This window comes from Psittacula echo (genome assembly GCF_963264785.1).
Source record: "Psittacula echo genome assembly, chromosome: 5".
In the NCBI taxonomy this organism is placed as follows: domain Eukaryota; kingdom Metazoa; phylum Chordata; class Aves; order Psittaciformes; family Psittacidae; genus Psittacula; species Psittacula echo.
In genome coordinates, this window is record NC_137739.1 from 232,920 (window position 1) to 249,653 (window position 16,734).

Genomic DNA, 16,734 nt, shown 5'->3' on the forward strand with positions numbered 1-16,734 from the left:
CGCCTCTGCCCCGGCCCAAGCGCCGGAAATGTCTCCCACCGCCGGACGGCGCTGAAAGCACCACGGGGCGGGGCCACGCCCGCAGCGGCGTCACGGGGCGGGCCCCGCGCAGAACCGATCGATCGCAGGCAGCCGCAGCGATCGCCGAAGGCTCGAGCGCGGGGCCGGCAGCGGCCAGCGGGTGAGGCGGCGGCCCGAGGCTTCACCGGCGGGTTGGGCAGGCGGCCGAGGACGGTTTGTCACCCTGCCCCAGCAGCTCCCACGCCCGGGTCTGCTTCCCGCGCTCGGCCGGCGCTGCCGAATGCTGGGGCTTGACCTCGGCCTGGGCCTCGCTCGGCCTCGCAGGGGCCCGGAAGCTTTGTCGTTCTGGTGAGCTGTTAGCGGTGGTTTGGCTGCAGCGGTCAAGGATAACTGGAGATGCGTTTATTTAGTTCCGGTATTGTTCAGGACGTTTAGAGGAGGATTTGTGTCCGGAGCAAGCTGCACTCCTCATTACACAAGTCATCGGGGTATGTGGTGAGCAGAAGCATCAACACAAACCGTGCAAGGTGTTGGTGGTTACAGATACAGCACTGCCGTGTCCAGTGGGGGGGTATGAGAGCACAGTGCCTATGCTCGTCTCTTCTGTAGCTAAAATTAGTCGGACTTTATCTTTTGCATCCTTCTAAAACCTTGGAGTTAGTCGCTGTCTGTGTTCTGAGAACAACCTGGGGATTTTCTTTTTGCCCTGAGTCAGTGTCAGTTTAATTGAATTCTCTGTGTGCTTGCAGTGTGTGTTCTTCATCTGCATGAACATGTGCACTGATACTGCATACACCTCTTGCAGCATTCGGAGCCTGGTGGAGTATCGCGATGGCAGCTCAGATGACTGATGCTCATCGACAGTTCCTGCAGGTCCTGATGTCTCATGGGATAATGGAAGGATCTGAGGCAAGGAAATTACACAAACACTGCTGTGAAGTCCATAACGGTGTGTCTCTCTTTTGGGGAAAAAGTGGGGAGATGGAAGAACTGTTTTTTTCCTGGTTACAAAAATTGTATTTCTGAAAGGCATGTGCCATCTAAAGAAAGTTTAATGATGGGAGCGTTCTCACAAGGAATTCTTCAAGAACAAAAAATGCCATTTAAAAGGAAACACCCAAATACTGTTCAAATTACTGATTTTAAACCTTTTAAATTACTATTGAAAGGCAGATAACTCCAGCAGTTTTAAATTACACATCCTGAGATCTAGCATGCACTGAATATACATGAGTGCAGCACAGCTCACTGACTTGCATGCTGAAAACATGTTGGACATCTGATTACAGCATTAGCTGAGTTGCATTTTATGTCCTACAGAAGGAAGTAATTTATTTCTGTCACAAAAAATAATTTGCAGCAATTGTATTTTTTTCTTTTTTTTTTTTTTTTTTCAAGGTACTACATTTTACAGGGGGAGTTATTAGAAATTCAGGCTTTACAAACAGTTTAATCCAGTGCTTTGGAAGTAGGGTAGTCCTGGCAGAATGTCTGGGAGCTGAGCTTCTCTGAAAGCAGTAGTCAGCAGCAGAAGAAAATGACCTATCTGCTAAACACAACAGACCTGTCTGAATACTGCTTTATTAAGCTCAGTTCCTTACCAAGTTACACTGAAGTTTCAGCAGATAAAACACACAAAGATCTGTCTGATGTGAAGCTGTTTGGGTCGTTTGTCTATGTGCTCTGATTTATTTTCAGTCTATTACGCGCATGATAAACTGGATGATTTCATCAGTACCATCAACAGGCATCTACAGCCTTTGTTTATGCAGATCCGGAAGGGACTGTCAGAAGATGACGGGAGAGCGCATTATGCTTTAGTAAGTACGTATATGATGCTGCCATCACCTGGTTTAAGTGGGGCTGTTCCTGTTATGCTGGCAGCTGCTGTAGAAGCTACTTGCAGAAGAGGGAAGTGGGAGGATAAACTGCCAACAGCTGAGGTGCATGGAAATGGAACATGGCAGCAAGACTGCAGCAGTGCTCATTTATTTAGCATTAACACTGCTGACATGAGATTTCTTTTTCACAGGGGCTTTCTTTCACAAGACTAATTTTTAAACTAGAAAACACAGCCCCCCAAGATTAGTTTTGTCTCTTAGTCAAAAATCAACCTAGCATAAAAGGGTTCACAAGGAATGACCTATAAAAGTTTCCCTAAATGCTGTGTATTGTGCATGTCAAAGAAGGAAGGTTGTATAGGAATTTCAAAAGAGTGTGCAGGAGGTATTCTAACATTAGCTGCTGCTTTAACCTTTCTGGGTCATTTTGCCAATTTAGTGGAGCTAATAATCAATAGCAGTAGCATGTGCAGTAAGAATACGAAATAACAGCAACTGTTCTTCAGAGCAAAACAAGAATGGCTATTGTAACATAATTACTGCTACTGTCCAGCACAGTATCCTGGTGTTCCGCTGCATGGAACTAATATGCTGTATTAGAGCTATATGGGGGAGGTTGGGCTGTTTAAGAGCTTGGACTGGGCAGAGACAGCTGTGGAGAACACGTGGCTGGAAGACCAGTCCTGAAGAAAGGACTCGAGTACCACTGAGTGCCATCTTTAAGGAACAGCCTCTTTCATGCCACTTAAAGAAACGACATTTCTGTGAATCAATGTGTTCTTTACTCCAGAAGATCTTTTACAATTTATGGTGCAGAAACACAAAGGCAACTTTGATGGCAATTTAAGTATTATTATTTTCTTTTTTGTAGGTGAATTTGGCAGAAACTGAAATAACTAAAATGGCGTCTGACTATACCGAAAATGAATTAGAATTGTTCAGAAAAACAGTAAGTGAGTCAGTTATTAGGTAGCAGATCACATTATTTGTGGAGGTACCATTTTCAAATGCATGAAAATGGAAGTGATTTTTTCCACACTCATGAAATTTTCTGTACAAATTGGCAAGAGGTGCATTGCCTGTGCTGTGCCACCTGCAAAGCCTAGTCTGCATGGACAGAACCCACAGATTTCCCTGCCCTCTCACATAACCAGTGAAGCACCTCTGCAGGCCTGTCAGCACTGCAGTGATGGCATGGTCATGGCACACAATCCTACTGGCTCTATATGCTGCTCTGTGATAACGGGAAGCAAATGTTTCCAGTGAGAAATTCTGCAGATTGGTAACACTGCTACAGCCTTCAAATGCCAGGTAAATTCAGCAGTGCTACTGACTCCAGCGTGGGCAAACTTACACTTCCTTGAGTAGGGAGAGGGTTTTCCTCAAAAGAACCTTGACAAAGACCAAGTAGAAGGAAGTGGATCTCTTACCCCCGAGTATGCTCAAGGTCCCTGAATGCAGCTTCATTTAGGCAGCACTGTACAGTTGTGGAAATGTTTTCCTGGCAAGGATTAAAGCTGTCAAAGTACTGACAGCTGTCTCAGCTTTTGGCCTTTGTATTACAGTTCTGGGCCAAGCCATATACTGTAATATATCTCCTATGTATGGAAGCTAAAAAAGCTGCACGTTACTATAAGGTGTGTCTGTCTAATTGCATGGGTGTTTTTAATAGTTGAATATGTTTCTTTCTGTAGATGGACCTAATCATTTTATCAGAAAATGGCTTTGCCCCTTCTACAGATATTTTAAACTTGGCTGACCAACTTAAGACAAAGAAAATGAAGAAAAAGGAAGCGGAACAAGTACTGAAAGTTTTTGTGGAGGATAAGTGGCTCTCTGAGGTAACTGCTGTGTCTTCAAGTGTCTGTATTTTAATAGGTGCAGCTATTACTTTCTTATGGCTGAAACTGGAGTTTTCTTTAATGAATGACAGCAAAAATGTTTTTGTGGGGCATGTACTTATTGCTGCTTCAGTGTTTGTTGCAGAAAAGGTAGTACACTGACAAGGAAGAACTCCTTGGGTAGGTCTACACAGGACATGATTCTAGTTCCTTGCCTCTGAGCTAGATGCATATGTGTGTACAGCCCTGCGCTGTGGCATAGAGACCTCCTTGGTTCACAACAGCATGGCTTACTTAAACTTGGAACAAGACCTGAGGAAAGCTTTTCAGGGTGATCAGTGTCATTATGGTTAAGGTAAATGTCAATTGTAACTGTTAAGTTTATAATATCCTGAAAAGCTGTGAGGCCAAACATGTTGAAAACTCCTGTACCAGAAATGCATGGGCATAAAAATGTGCACATTTTTAAATCTCCTTTAATTTTCACGAGGGAGAAACCAAGATGAGCTTACCACGTGGACACTGCAGTTGCTTTTCAGGACAAGTGAGACCTCCATCCTTTTATTTCTGGATTCCTTGCATCATAGTCTCTAGCCTGCTGCCACACATTTACTTATGTTAGTGATTTAGCAGAGATTTTCAAAGATACCTCAAGCAGTAAATGCCTAGATTTTGCTGAAAGCCAGCAGAATTTCTGCTAATGGGCAAATGGAAGGTCCAAAAACTGCATGTCTTTAAGGAGAGCATGCCTGCTAATATATACCTTCTTAGGACTAGATAAATCTCTGTTAAAGGTGTGAGATCTTTATTCTGATCCTCTAAACACATTAATTCTGCTACCTCAAAAGTATTTTGACTTTGCATTGCATCAGTGTCAGCATGTTAGTTTCATGATGGCAGAAGAAAGGGGATGTCAAATGCTTGCTAGCAGGTGACCAGGAAAGTCAAGAAGGTAAAAGGAATTAAAAGAAGTTCCTCGTCTTGCCACTTGTTTCCTTAGAGAAATGGAGAATTTACTCTGCATACTCGCTGCATAATTGAGATGGAACAATACATTCTCAGCAACTACCAAGATGTGGCAAGGAAGTGTAACATCTGTCACAGCCTTGCCATTCAGGTAACATTTGTTTTATTACCTCAGTGGGCATCTGCCGAGGTACCATGGGAGTATCAATTTTAGTGTTTCCATCCCAGTTGTCTCCTTCATTGCATGCAAATACCCCAGTGTAGTTTGTCTTTCAAGGTAGATTTTGCCCATAAAGGGAAACAGTATTTCCTAGTTTCCAGGAAAATACCTCCTTTATCATTTAGCAGCTTTGAGTATCCACCAGCTCTACTTTGGAATGCCGCAGTGTGTCTGCTGCCCTTTTAACAAGATTAAACTGAAGCACAGATTATAAAAATTTTCAATGCTTTTGATTTCAGAGCCAAGTATGTGAATCCTGTGGAATTGGAATGCATTTACCTTGCATCAGGAAGTACTTTAGAGCTCAGGCTGAACCTCGCTGTCCACAGTGTAATGATTTCTGGACTTGTGACATCCCAGGTACCAAGAACTATTTAAAACAAAAAAAGATGAGTACAATAATACTCAAGAAGGGGCTGATACCCAGGGCACTGCCTGTGTTAGTGACAGCTCTAGCAGGGTTGCCAGTTATTTCTGACTTCAGTTGTATGTTTCATAGAGAAAACCATACAGGGGCAACACTGAGCCCTGAAAACACAAGGGTTATGCCTGGTGGTCACGAGCAGGTAGTGTTCATATTGTGTGTAACAGGAGAGCCGGGGACACAGCACATCACACTAAAACCTTCGGAAATACTGAGCTTCCAAGACCACCACGGTATCTTTGGAATTCCTTTATATAGCCAGGGAAACTGGACACTGAACAGGAACACAGGAGTGTATAAAGCATTTTAGAAATCTGGAGGTTATATAGTATCAACCTTTTTTATGTGTCTGTCATTGACCTTCCTTATTTTCTTCACAGGAGTGAGTCGCACAGACACCCAGTCATCACCAAAACCAGCGCGAACAGAGAAGAGCTTCATGCTCAGCACGAGACGATCCTAGGAAAACTGGATTTTAGTAAAATCTCTTTTCCCCACTCCTGCAGAACAGCCAGGCTTGTATTGTATTCATTAGCAACAATGCAGACGTCAGTGTACTTGGGTTTTCCTCAAGCTTTTAAGAATTTTACAATAAAATTATCATTGACCTTCCTGTTCTCCTTCAGTTATGCCTGCACAGCTCTCTTGGAGGCTGTTTGTATTTGTAGTTCTCCATGCTCTTGGGCTGGGACACAACTGAAAATGAAACCTGTTCCTAGCACCACAGGGCTTCAAGCAGCTGAAAAATCAATGCAGCACATGTGGTGTCTCACTAAGGTGGACAGCTGAATATCTGACCTAGGGCTAGAGTTTGAATGCTTTCAGTGGGCACTGTTGCTTGGGTTTTGTTCCTTCTGGAGACACAGGAGAGTTCATCAAACAGAAGGACAGGTTGTGAGCAGCTGTGCTCAGTAAAAGAGGGCATATTCCCACAGTCAAAATGATTGGGCGGGAGCCGGACAGAACTGGGGCAATGGCAGCTTTTGTATGTGAAGTGTGGAAAAAAATTGTAATTAAAATTAGCTTTTGGTATTAGCACTTCACTGTCCAGTTTTATGCAAGGATGCTTCTTACTTTAATAGTGACTTAAAAAAACAGAAGGATCAAATCTTGCCAGGTACCAGTGTGCAATGGCAGTGTGTCTGCAGAAGGCAGATAGTCCAAGCATGATTAAGCTTCAGTTTATTTAACTGCAATTAAACTGTGGATTAGCCACAATTAATTATGTTCCTAGGTCTTGACACTGGTAACTTTTTCTGTATAGGAGACTGGCATCTTGCTACCTTTGGGTAGTACCATCCCTCACTGGATTTACACCCTGTTTCTGTAACTCCCAGTTTGTTATTAAATCCAAGTAGAACACTAACCTGATATGCCAGATACAGTCAGAAGCAGAGTCCTGGCAGTGGCCATAGATAGAGCTGTTTCAGATGTACACACACACGATGATGACCTAACATAAGCTCTTTATGACGTGTTCATATTTGAAACACCCACAACAATAAAGTGGCTGCAGCATCTTCTTTCTGTTTATCCATCCAGATTCTTTCACCATGCTGAAGCACGAGTTTGTCGGGGTTTTTAATCCACCTCTAACTTCTGGATAGGGAAGAACATTCTTGTACTTAAGAAGAATTCTTAATTCCTGTTGCAATGCTAACAGACTTTCTGCATGCTTCAGAGCTATGACCACCAGAAGCTGACTGAGAAGCTAACATCAAGCGATCGTACATAGTGCCAATATTTAACTGGAATAAACAGAACCTGTCCAGGCATCAGAATACAGGATTGAAATGCAGCCTTTCTGAAATTGGGGAACTTAACTAAGTCAGGGTCTTCCACATCAACCTATGAAAAACCAAACCGATCAATCATCAGTAGCATCCCTTTTCTCAAATTCAATTTGATAAAACAACATTTTACTGATACTAAAATTTCAGGTAACTATTTACCTGACTGGTGTTGTGAAGAATTTGACTTTCATGTGGGTACAGGTTTTCTGAATCTTGTGGTGAATACAGGCGGATATACTTCCTTCCAAATACCTGTGTATATGACAGTAAACATTCTCCATGTGTCATTAACCTGCACATTACATTACAAACTGTGGCCAAGGCTGGCACTTTACAGTAAAATAGACCTGATTACAAGAAACATCATTGTCTTTGTTCACAACAGACACTGCTATAATAAAAAGTTAAATCAGACTACTGGAGCTGTAAAAACTCACATTAGGAAGGCCTGAATTAAGCCTCAGTTACAAGTGAAAACACAGGTTAGCAAGATTCAACTGTTTGGGACAGAAGACCTAAGCCTCAACCCACAAATGGACAAGTAGAAAGCATTCAACATCATAATCCTCCTGGAAGATGTTTCAGAGTGTAAGCCATTTAAGAAACAGCAAACTCCTTCCAGTAAACATGAATCCCATCAGGGTCTTAAGCTGTCAGCTGCCTGGACCAGGAATACATCTTTGAACTTGCGTATAGACATACCGCACAGGGCCCCAGTGCGTAACTGTGTCACTCTGAAGCCTACAAACAGCATCTCCCTTAGCAGCAATGAGGTCACGGTGCAAATACTACTTCATCTGACTCAATGCATGCAGGAGTAGGTAATTTACCGAGTAGCCTGAAGTTGTTAAAGTATGTACCTATATCCACCCCAAAATCTTGCAGTTATAGAAAAGCAAATTCCTTGGTGTGCTATGACAGGATCTATGTTCTTTCCAACTCTTACAAAATCTGTGTGTGACCTTGGAAAAGCTGCTTCTTGTGATTCCCAATTATCATCTGAAAAATGAGGATAAGTAATGATCTATCTCAATGAGGAGCACTTGTGGCCTACAAGATTAAGCTGCAGTAGCAACAAATGCAGTAGAATAGCAAAACAATATCTGCATATTCCCTACCCTTCAATTGCTCATGAAGTTGTCTGCTACCCTTGTCTCTAGCACTTGCACACTGTGAGCACTTTTCCAGGGTAAAGCATTCAGGGCACGTACAGTGTAAGCACAATACAGACCTGGGCTAAAAAATTTTGCTGGGGATCCTGATGAAGAGGTGAGATAGTGCCTTCTGGACCAAACCAAGCATTGATGGTGATGTGCTCTTCCTCCCCTTCCCCCAGGCAGCAGTAGTCAGGGATACTGATATCTTCTTTCAGTTCTGGGATCTATTCCCATAAAGAAATAGACATTAAAAGGGTTTGTGCTGATTTGCTAAAGGTATGTCATTCACAGAACAGAGGAACAAGGCTTGACACAGAGAAAACAAATGACCTGCTTGTCCAGCAAAGGCGGGAGAGAAGTAGCTGAACTGCTAGGAACCTGCAGGAAATGTCCTCCCACCTTCTGTCCTAGCAAGCAGATTCTGTTGGAAGGAGAGGTGGGAGAAAGAAAGGGGTTTCTCATTCTTCAGAGAATCTCTGTGAGATCCCTTTTTACATCTGCCATCAACCTGATCTCTGGTTAACAGGAATGACATTTCAGAATATGGTGAACATATCACCACTGAAGTCTGTTTCTTGTCCAAACCTATTCCCTGATTTACATATTCTTTAGGGAAACGCTGCTTTCCAGGTGATATCCCTATACGTTTATGCTACATGGTACTGAAAAGCACTAAGACCGAATGTCTTCACCCCTGAAAGAGTTTTTTTTCCCCCATGCCTTTCAGCCAAACGGAACAAACCCCTCCCTCTGTTCCTTCAAATTGTGGGACTAGAAACATAAGAAATACTGCGAATTCTCCATATGCCCTTCCATCTAGCAGAGTTGACATCCTCAGAGATGACAAAGGGGACACTGGACTGCAGAAAGAGAAAAGCATTCACTCAGTTTTACCTGATCAAAGAGCTGGTGCTGGGCAAGGTATCCCATACTATTCTGAAATCACAGCAGAGAAAGAAAAAACCACAGAAACAGAGTGACACATAGGTAAGAATTCTCAGTCAATTAATTTTCTTATAGTTGAGCAGAATTTACTTATAGGAAACCACCATTTCCAATGTCTATTTGAGAGTACTAGAATTGTTTCAACAGTTGACTAGGACAAGGGGTCTTCTGAAATAGTAACTTCCTATCACAAAATGGCAAGTGCAGCTGTATCCCCACCTTCAACACATGAGCTCGCCCAAAGCAGCCCAGTTATAACCCTGCAGCGTCCACCAGCTCTGCTGCCAGTGCTGTGACAGTGCTCTGCATCGTTACTGCCAGGCCCTGCTCGACCACAGACCTTCTCCCCTGTAAGCATCATGGATTCCAGGCTGTACCACAGACCGTGTGCACATGGTCCTCCCTGCCAGAAGGCTTGGAAATGCAAATGAGGGCTCTGGATCCTCAGCTGGGAAAGTCAAGGGACATTCAATTGCTAATCAAGTCTTTATCGTTTCACCTGGTGGCACAGGAATTTGGATCCTACATCTCACTAAGCAGTTTAATAACCAAGAGAAACAAAACTGCTGGCTGAGTATCCGTTATCCTTAGACTCCACCACTCAGGTTTGTGCTGCAGAAGGTATTCATCTATTCATCAAATTCCAGCTGCTGTACACTTGATTATATATAAAAATCAAACCTAGCTATTGTTACAATAACTATTAGTAGGTTCAGACCTTGAAAACATCACACCTTCTAATTCAGGGTTGTGCTTATAGCACACCCCTCCCTGACTTCACCTAAGCAGAAATTTGGTACCAGTAACACATTGCTGTATGAACCAAAATGAGAGTAACAGACCTCATTCACAATATACTGGCTGATGAAGTCACCGACAGTCATGAGCTTCTGAGACCATTCCTCATCTGTGTATCGGGTGCCCAATTCCACAGGCACTGTGCGGCACCCAGCGACTTGACAGAAATAGTCCACACTGAAATAAAGAAAGTTCCATTACCCCTTTATTCTGCTGCTCTTACTGATTTTGAATACAAGGCAATTGAGCAAAATCAATCTTTTAGAGTAATAAAGCTCTACTACCCATGAGACACAAAAGGCACCAGAAAAGGATGGAAGCAGCAAGGAAACAAGCAGTCAAGTTTGTGTGTACATTATGCCACAATGTCCTTCTTGTTTTGTTTCTAAACCTTGTTCACCTCAGTTAACTATTGCTTCCTACCAGCTGAGATGTAAGCTGTTAGTCTCTCTTGCCTAGTGATGACTTATCTTTCTACCGCCTGCTGCCACATTTGCTAAACACATTTTACGTTTTCATCATTGTGCCAGATCAGCTCTCCATCAGGGGCAAACTCTGTTTGCAGGTGCCAGTAACACCGACCCTGGCTAAAGGTGGGGGAGTTACCTTTGTGGGTGGTATACATCTCACCACTGACAATGACATTCACTAAACAGACACATTCATCTTTTTAAGTGTCTTAAGTTAAGCAGTGGAAAACCTTCCCTCAAAACAGAGCAAACCCCCTATGAAACAAGTGCGTTTGGTTAACGTCAATTGGCTGTGGAATGAAAGCAGCTGCTCGAACTAAGCAGAAGTGTTTTTTCCCCTTTTCAAGGGAATCATGAGCTTTACCACACGAATACCCGATTCTCAGTGCTGGAAACGCTGGCTCCATTGCTTACATGGCACACGCAGCACAGTTATCACTCCCTGCTGGATGGCGGTGTCAGGAGCTCGGCACTCAAACACGCCTCACGAAGGGGCCGGTCACACCGACCCGCACCTCCGCAACTCCCTTCCCGAGCTCCAAACCCCGCTGCTGCGCCTGACTTCGGCGCGCAGGGCTCGCTGGAGCGCTCAGCGGCACGCAGCGGCTCCCACCCCATACCGGACACAGAACGATCCCCCCCCTCGCCAGGACACGGAACAACCTCCTGCTCCTGACCTCCACTTCCTCATGCACGGCCAGTGGTCCATGATCCCCTCCAGCACCACGGGTTTCTGCGGGATGAGGTAGTTGTCTCGGAAGTGCTCCAGCGAAGGGCACCGCAGCCGCGGGAGCGCGTCCTCCGGCCGCACGGCAGGGGCGGGGCGGGGCTCGGTCCGGACGCTCTGCAACACCGGGCTGGGTCCCGCAGCTGCCAGCGGCGGCTCCGCCGAGCCCCGGCCCGGCCCGACGGGAGAGGAGGGAAAGAGAGGGCGGCGCGGGGGAACGCGCGGGGGGCCGGGCCCCTCAGGCCGTACCTCAGCAGCCAGCCCGGCCGCGCCGCGCCGCTGCTCCCGGGGCAGGTGCTGCTGCAGGACGCGGACGAGGCGGGCGAGGACGTTGTCCAGGACGGAGGCGCCCATGAGCAGCCCCATGTCGCAGAGGCGGACGGCGGGCGCCAGCGGGCGGCCCGCGGCGACCTCGGCCAGCGCCCCGAAGAGGCAGCCGTAGGTGTAGACCTGCCGCCAGGCCTTGCTGATCTCCCGCCACGGACCCGCGTTCAGCTTCTCCCACGAGTAGTCCCGCAGGACGTCGCCCAGGCGCCGCAGCGCCGCCGCCGCCGCCTCCTCGCCGGGCCGGCCCTCCGCGCCGTAGAGCAGCCCACGGGCCCGCCGCAGCAGCGGCCGCACGCAGTCATCCACCTCTCCGCTCAGCGCCAAGGTGAGCCCCTCCTCGGTGCCGGGCAGCAGCGCCCACACCTCGGCCCAGAGCGCGCCGCCCGCCTCAGGGCCGGCAGCCGGAGCCCCCCTACCAACGGACGCGGCCATGGCAGCGCGCGGCTGCCGCGCCTGCGCGTGTCCCGGGGGCGGGCTGAGGCGGGGCGGGGCCGCTCTCCTGCGGCTCGAGGCCGCCTCCGGCTCCGCCCCGCGCCGGGATGTCCGGAAGGGCGGTGGCCGCGCGCGGTCAGTGGTGGGGTTGTGCGCTGCCGGTGCGGTGCTCTTCAGAAGCGGCGTCTCGGCTGGCGCCGCCGGTTCGCGGCCCTGCGCTGCCGCAGGTCGCACCGCGAGCGGAGGGGAGGCCTCTTCCAGGTTAAAACCCCCACTCGTTGCCTCAGGTCAGTTCTGGCCCAGAGCAGTCACCGCCCGGTTCCTCACGTAGCCGGCTTTGCTTCTGCAGCCGTGAAGGGGGCGGCAGCGGGCTCAGCCGCGGGGTGGGACGGGCGGAGCCTTCCATTTCGGAGGCGTTGCTGTTTTTTCAGTTTACAGACTCTGAAACTGCAGCGCAGGTTTCCGCGGGCAGTGGAGCATCAGTAAAGCTCTCTCCAGGTAGTGCTATTTGGGCTCTTGTCCAGTGACTCTGTTGGAATTCAGTAACTCTGTAAGTGGTGCAGCTGTTTGCGTTAAAGCAAAACATGTAAATCAGATATAGTGTTATTTCTGCTGTACCTGGCATCTTAACTATGCAGCCATGATATGAGGAAGATAGCTGTTTTCACTTTGGAAGTCTCCCTGTTCTGAAAGTGGGATAGCTATTCACAAGTAGATGACTACTGTAAGATGAAGAGATTCTCTAATCAATGTTGTTCTCAAGTATTAGAAGGAAAGCCTGTCTGGCACCTTGCGTGCTCAGCTGAGTAACGTGAGAGGAGCCTGGAAGCGTCAGGGCTCAACACTGCTGCGAGGCAGTGTCCTTTGGGTTGTTCATGCTGCGTGGCTTTAATCTATACTTAGGTCATGTTTCCTGTGTGGAATATGCACCTCAGGCTTGAAGCACACTTCACGTGGCATCTTTCAGCCCCACCTTGCTTTGATAATGTGCCATGAACGTGTTCTCAGTACTTCATACGTGACTGTAAATATTATTTTGTTTAAAATTCAGCAACTCTGAGGAAAGTCTTAACATCACGAGCCAAAATTTAAAGCAACATAACAAGAAATGAGGAATTTGTAACTTATGAGATAGTGTCGCTTGTCTGGCATTGAAATCTGGCTTGATGCAAAATCTTACGTTTACAGAAAAAGTTAAACCCATCACCTTTTGTACTGAGAGCACCCATTCCTCTGTTCCCCCTGCTCAGTGGCGACTAGTGCCTCTGAAGGAAGAGTTGCTATGAGTCTTGTCACTGCTGTTTGTGCCTCTCCTCTGCCCATTTCCTGCTCTCTGGTTTGAATGACTTCCATCACACTTCAGACTTGGTGCAGCAGCTTATCCTGCTGGCTCGTCTGTTCTCCATCTCCTGTCTCTTGGCACCTAAATTCGTCCTGTGACTGTGTGATTTTAGCACCTTCATTTAGAATTTTCTCCTCTTTGATTGCTAAATGTTAATTTATGCTGCTGTAGGGGAAAGTATTGAACTGTCAAGGAAAACTTCTTGTTAGACCTTGTGTTCAATATTTGTAATTTGTTTTTCTGGGCTTGTGCTTATAGACTGCCCAATTTTTATTGCCATTTGTAGTAACTTTTCTTCCTGTTTAAGTTTGTTCATACAATTCTTGCTTAATGGTAGTTTTCCTAGCTTAAATGCTAGGATTTTTTTCCCCGAAAAATGACGTTTCGGAAGTTTGGATTTTCTTTCTGGTATTTTAAATAGCACCAAGTTCTGGACAAGCTATCTCTAGTGCAATGGTGGGGTGTTAAGTTTGTGATGAGCTTTATCAGTTTTAGTGTAGGTGAAGAAGTATTGGGTAGATTTGAGGTTTTGGGTATTCAGGGAGGTTCAGTGTTTCTCTAGTTGTTTCTAGTCAGTCGTGTTTTGGTACAATGGTTTAAATGCTGACATAGCATCAATAGTCTTGAAAGGGCTGAGCTGTATATCTGCTAAGCTAATAAGGACAGGTTTTCAGATGTGTAGCCTTGTTGTAGTGTGTGAGGTTGGCCTTTAGTCTAGGAGGAAAATCCACTAAAAGCTCATAATACTGTGTTAGCAATTTGTTGGAATTGTCTTTACTGGGAAAGCCCCAACAGATCTGCAGAAGCTGAACTAGGAAGTTTTGCTGTCAGAGTAATTGACCTTGTAGTACATGTGTACTAGTGTAGAAATGGCTGTAAACTAATGCAAATGGGGTTTTTGTGAGCTGTCTGACCAAGGAAGCAGAGCACTTCAGTGTTAGATGTTTCCATTTTAAGTCAGCAGGAGATAATTTAATTCCTGGTGCCAGCTGACAAAGGTTATTGTCACATGTGTAACCTGCAGAAGTGATTATGGGTTAGGCCACCACCACTGAAAGGTGGGCTGGCCTCATCAGAAGTAAATTCTTTAAAGATTGTGGAAGCCAAACTGCCTAACCTTGCAGGAAGATGTCCCTTCTCAAACACAGAGGAAACGATTTCTTCCCTGCGTCTTCCTGTGGCATAGTCTGCAAAGCACTGCTTGTTCTCTTTTATAGTCTGTGTGGATTCTAAATGTGGAGCACACACTCACTTTCTCCTAGCACTGACATCCAGAAAGAAATGACCCAGTTAACCCCCAATAAGGAGCACACAGCACAGCTACCAAAGCCTGATGAACCATCTGTATTTCTTCTGTTTGCAGTCAGAGATTCCAGGCCTCATGGTTACTTGGTGTTACCTTGTCTGCCACTGATGTAAAAGTGGTCAGTTACACCAAGTACCAAACCCTGTGCTTTGTATCTTATTTCGCTTTTGTGTTTATTGGGAAGGGCAGGTGTTTGGCCTGTTCAGAATATAATTATTTATTTGTAGTAAATTCTCTTTCATAACACTCTTTCCTCATTTACTCATTTGAATTAATGAACAAAGTCAATTGGTTTTGGATTTTATGAACATGATCTCAAGACACATGCTCAGTAATTCAGCACTTCAGTCCTGAGCAGGATGGTGTTTACTAGGTGGATCAGTTTATGAAATAACAGTGTCTGCTTGCTTGTACACGTTTATTTATGACTCTTCCCCAGGTGAGTGTAGCAAGAGGCGGGAGAGTAATAACCAGCTGTTGAAATTAGCAGCAAGGGAAAGCAGTTTCTTGATCTGTGAAGGAGTGTGGGAGCCAAGGCCAGAAGTAATAAAAACTAAACAGATGCCCCAAATACATAAACTGGAGTAGGGATGTATAAATTACTTGCTCTGCTGATGGGCAAAGCAGTGTCAGATGAGTTGACTTTGGCGTTTTCATTAAAGATGAAATGTTCTCCACTGCTGTGGAGCAATCTGGAGTGATGTGGAGCATCCTGGTGTGATCCTGGGATCTCTGCAGTGCTCGGCTGGCATGAGCCATGGTGTGCAGGCACACAGCTCTCTCTGGTGGCTTCTGGCAATTGCCAGAACGGGAAAGCCTGTCCTGAGTGTTTGTGTTCCCTTCCACCGGGACTTTTGGCTGTGATGGTTTCCTAAGCAGGAGTTTACATCGTGCTCCTCAGTTACTGCAGGTACTCTTAAATGAAAACAAATTTATGACAACAAACGAAAAATGTATGCTGTTGGTACGTGACCTTCCTGTTTTGTAAAGATGAGAAACCAAGGTGAAGCTATAGAAGTTTCACTGAAACTTTCCTAACATTTCCTAATGTTTTGATGGCTGTCTGGGTATTTTATAAATTGCATGTCTATAAAAATTAGTATGTTTGAAGATATCTTATCTTGCCATGAGCTGGCATAAACTGTGTCTCTGTGGTATGTAAAGTGGGACCCTCAAACCTCTAAACCAATTATTTATACAAAGGAAAGAGGGTCTAGCAGTATTTAAAGTGGGCTATTAAAGAAAAGGGCTCTGTAGTCATGTGAGGTGAGCATAGATCCAGAATTTCATGATGCCTTTGTGAACAGAGAGCATAAAAGTTCAAAACCAACCTGGAAGATGAAGCCTATCCGGTTCAGGGCATGAGGAGTGAGGTGGGCCTTGCAAAGGTCCAAGGTTTGCAGCCACGTTTTTAACCACGAGGTATTTTGATGATGATTAATGATTGCAGTTGTGAGTTGGAGGTAGTAGGTGTCAAGCTTCTGGTGTAAGTTACTCTGATTACTTAATAAGCAAGAATGGAATCAACTTAAAAAAGGTATCATGGTTTGAAGTCGTATGTTAAACATTTTATATGCATTTTATGTTTGTGCCCTAGTTCTAGATTCTCTGTTACAAAAGCTAACAGGTTTTCAGCTAGAACTTAAAATTCTGGTTGATTTTATTAGTTTGCCTACTTGAAAAGGAAGCCTTACTATAACCAAGAATCTCAGTGGCATTAAGAGGTTGTGAATATTGTTTAGCACCCTTGTTCTCTGCAGTAGTGTTTCTGCGAGATGATGGCAGTGAGTCCCTGCCAGCTGTCAGCACCAGCAGAATGTGTGCAGTGTTAGCTGTGCTCTGTCTGCAGGGCAGGGATGAAGGGGCTGGAGGGCTGCTCCTGCTTCTGTCCTGCTGTGTGTGCCCTGGGGTAAGGAGGCTGTTTCTGCTTCCAGGAGTGGTTGGCTGGTACCTCCCATGAGCAATGTTCTTGTTTAACAACTCCCCCCCCTAAAAAAAAAAAGTGGTTTTTTTTCAACAAGAAGTGACAATGGGAGGTGATGTGTCCCCTGGCCCTTAGTGGAGTGTGGATTGGGGGTTGCTGCAAGTGGTAGCCTGGCTGAGTCTGGATTTGCATTACAGGGC

The 16,734-nt window shown here is 45.7% G+C and overlaps 2 protein-coding genes across 10 annotated transcripts; one reads left to right on the plus strand and one right to left on the minus strand.

The window, feature by feature from the left end:
• Positions 1-133: 133 nt before the first annotated feature.
• NSMCE1 (NSE1 homolog, SMC5-SMC6 complex component) lies at positions 134-5,828 on the plus strand (the record flags this gene model as incomplete). Of its 6 annotated transcripts, XM_080618003.1 has the most annotated exons (8): positions 134-509; positions 827-970; positions 1,720-1,841; positions 2,734-2,811; positions 3,557-3,703; positions 4,704-4,820; positions 5,129-5,249; positions 5,694-5,828. In XM_080618003.1, the coding sequence occupies exons 2-8, from the start codon at positions 853-855 to the stop codon at positions 5,774-5,776; spliced, it is 786 nt and encodes a 261-aa protein (XP_080474129.1). In that variant the 5' UTR covers positions 134-509; positions 827-852. The 6 variants fall into 6 exon arrangements, with proteins under 6 accessions (XP_080474129.1, XP_080474126.1, XP_080474124.1 ...); XM_080618000.1 differs by lacking the exon at positions 5,694-5,828 and having other exon boundaries at positions 771-970; positions 5,129-5,623; XM_080617998.1 differs by lacking the exon at positions 5,694-5,828 and having other exon boundaries at positions 5,129-5,623.
• A 947-nt stretch (positions 5,829-6,775) lies between these two features.
• On the minus strand, positions 6,776-12,071 carry KDM8 (lysine demethylase 8). 4 transcript variants are annotated; one of them, XM_080617995.1, is made up of 7 exons: positions 11,453-12,071; positions 11,154-11,320; positions 10,051-10,183; positions 9,158-9,199; positions 8,338-8,487; positions 7,266-7,358; positions 6,990-7,161 (listed from the first exon to the last, which is right to left on the minus strand). In XM_080617995.1, the coding sequence occupies exons 1-7, from the start codon at positions 11,960-11,962 to the stop codon at positions 6,997-6,999; spliced, it is 1,260 nt and encodes a 419-aa protein (XP_080474121.1). In that variant the 5' UTR covers positions 11,963-12,071; the 3' UTR covers positions 6,990-6,996. The 4 variants fall into 4 exon arrangements, with proteins under 4 accessions (XP_080474123.1, XP_080474122.1, XP_080474121.1 ...); XM_080617996.1 differs by lacking the exon at positions 6,990-7,161 and adding an exon at positions 6,806-6,912 and having other exon boundaries at positions 11,154-12,071; XM_080617994.1 differs by having other exon boundaries at positions 11,154-12,071.
• Positions 12,072-16,734: the final 4,663 nt, after the last annotated feature.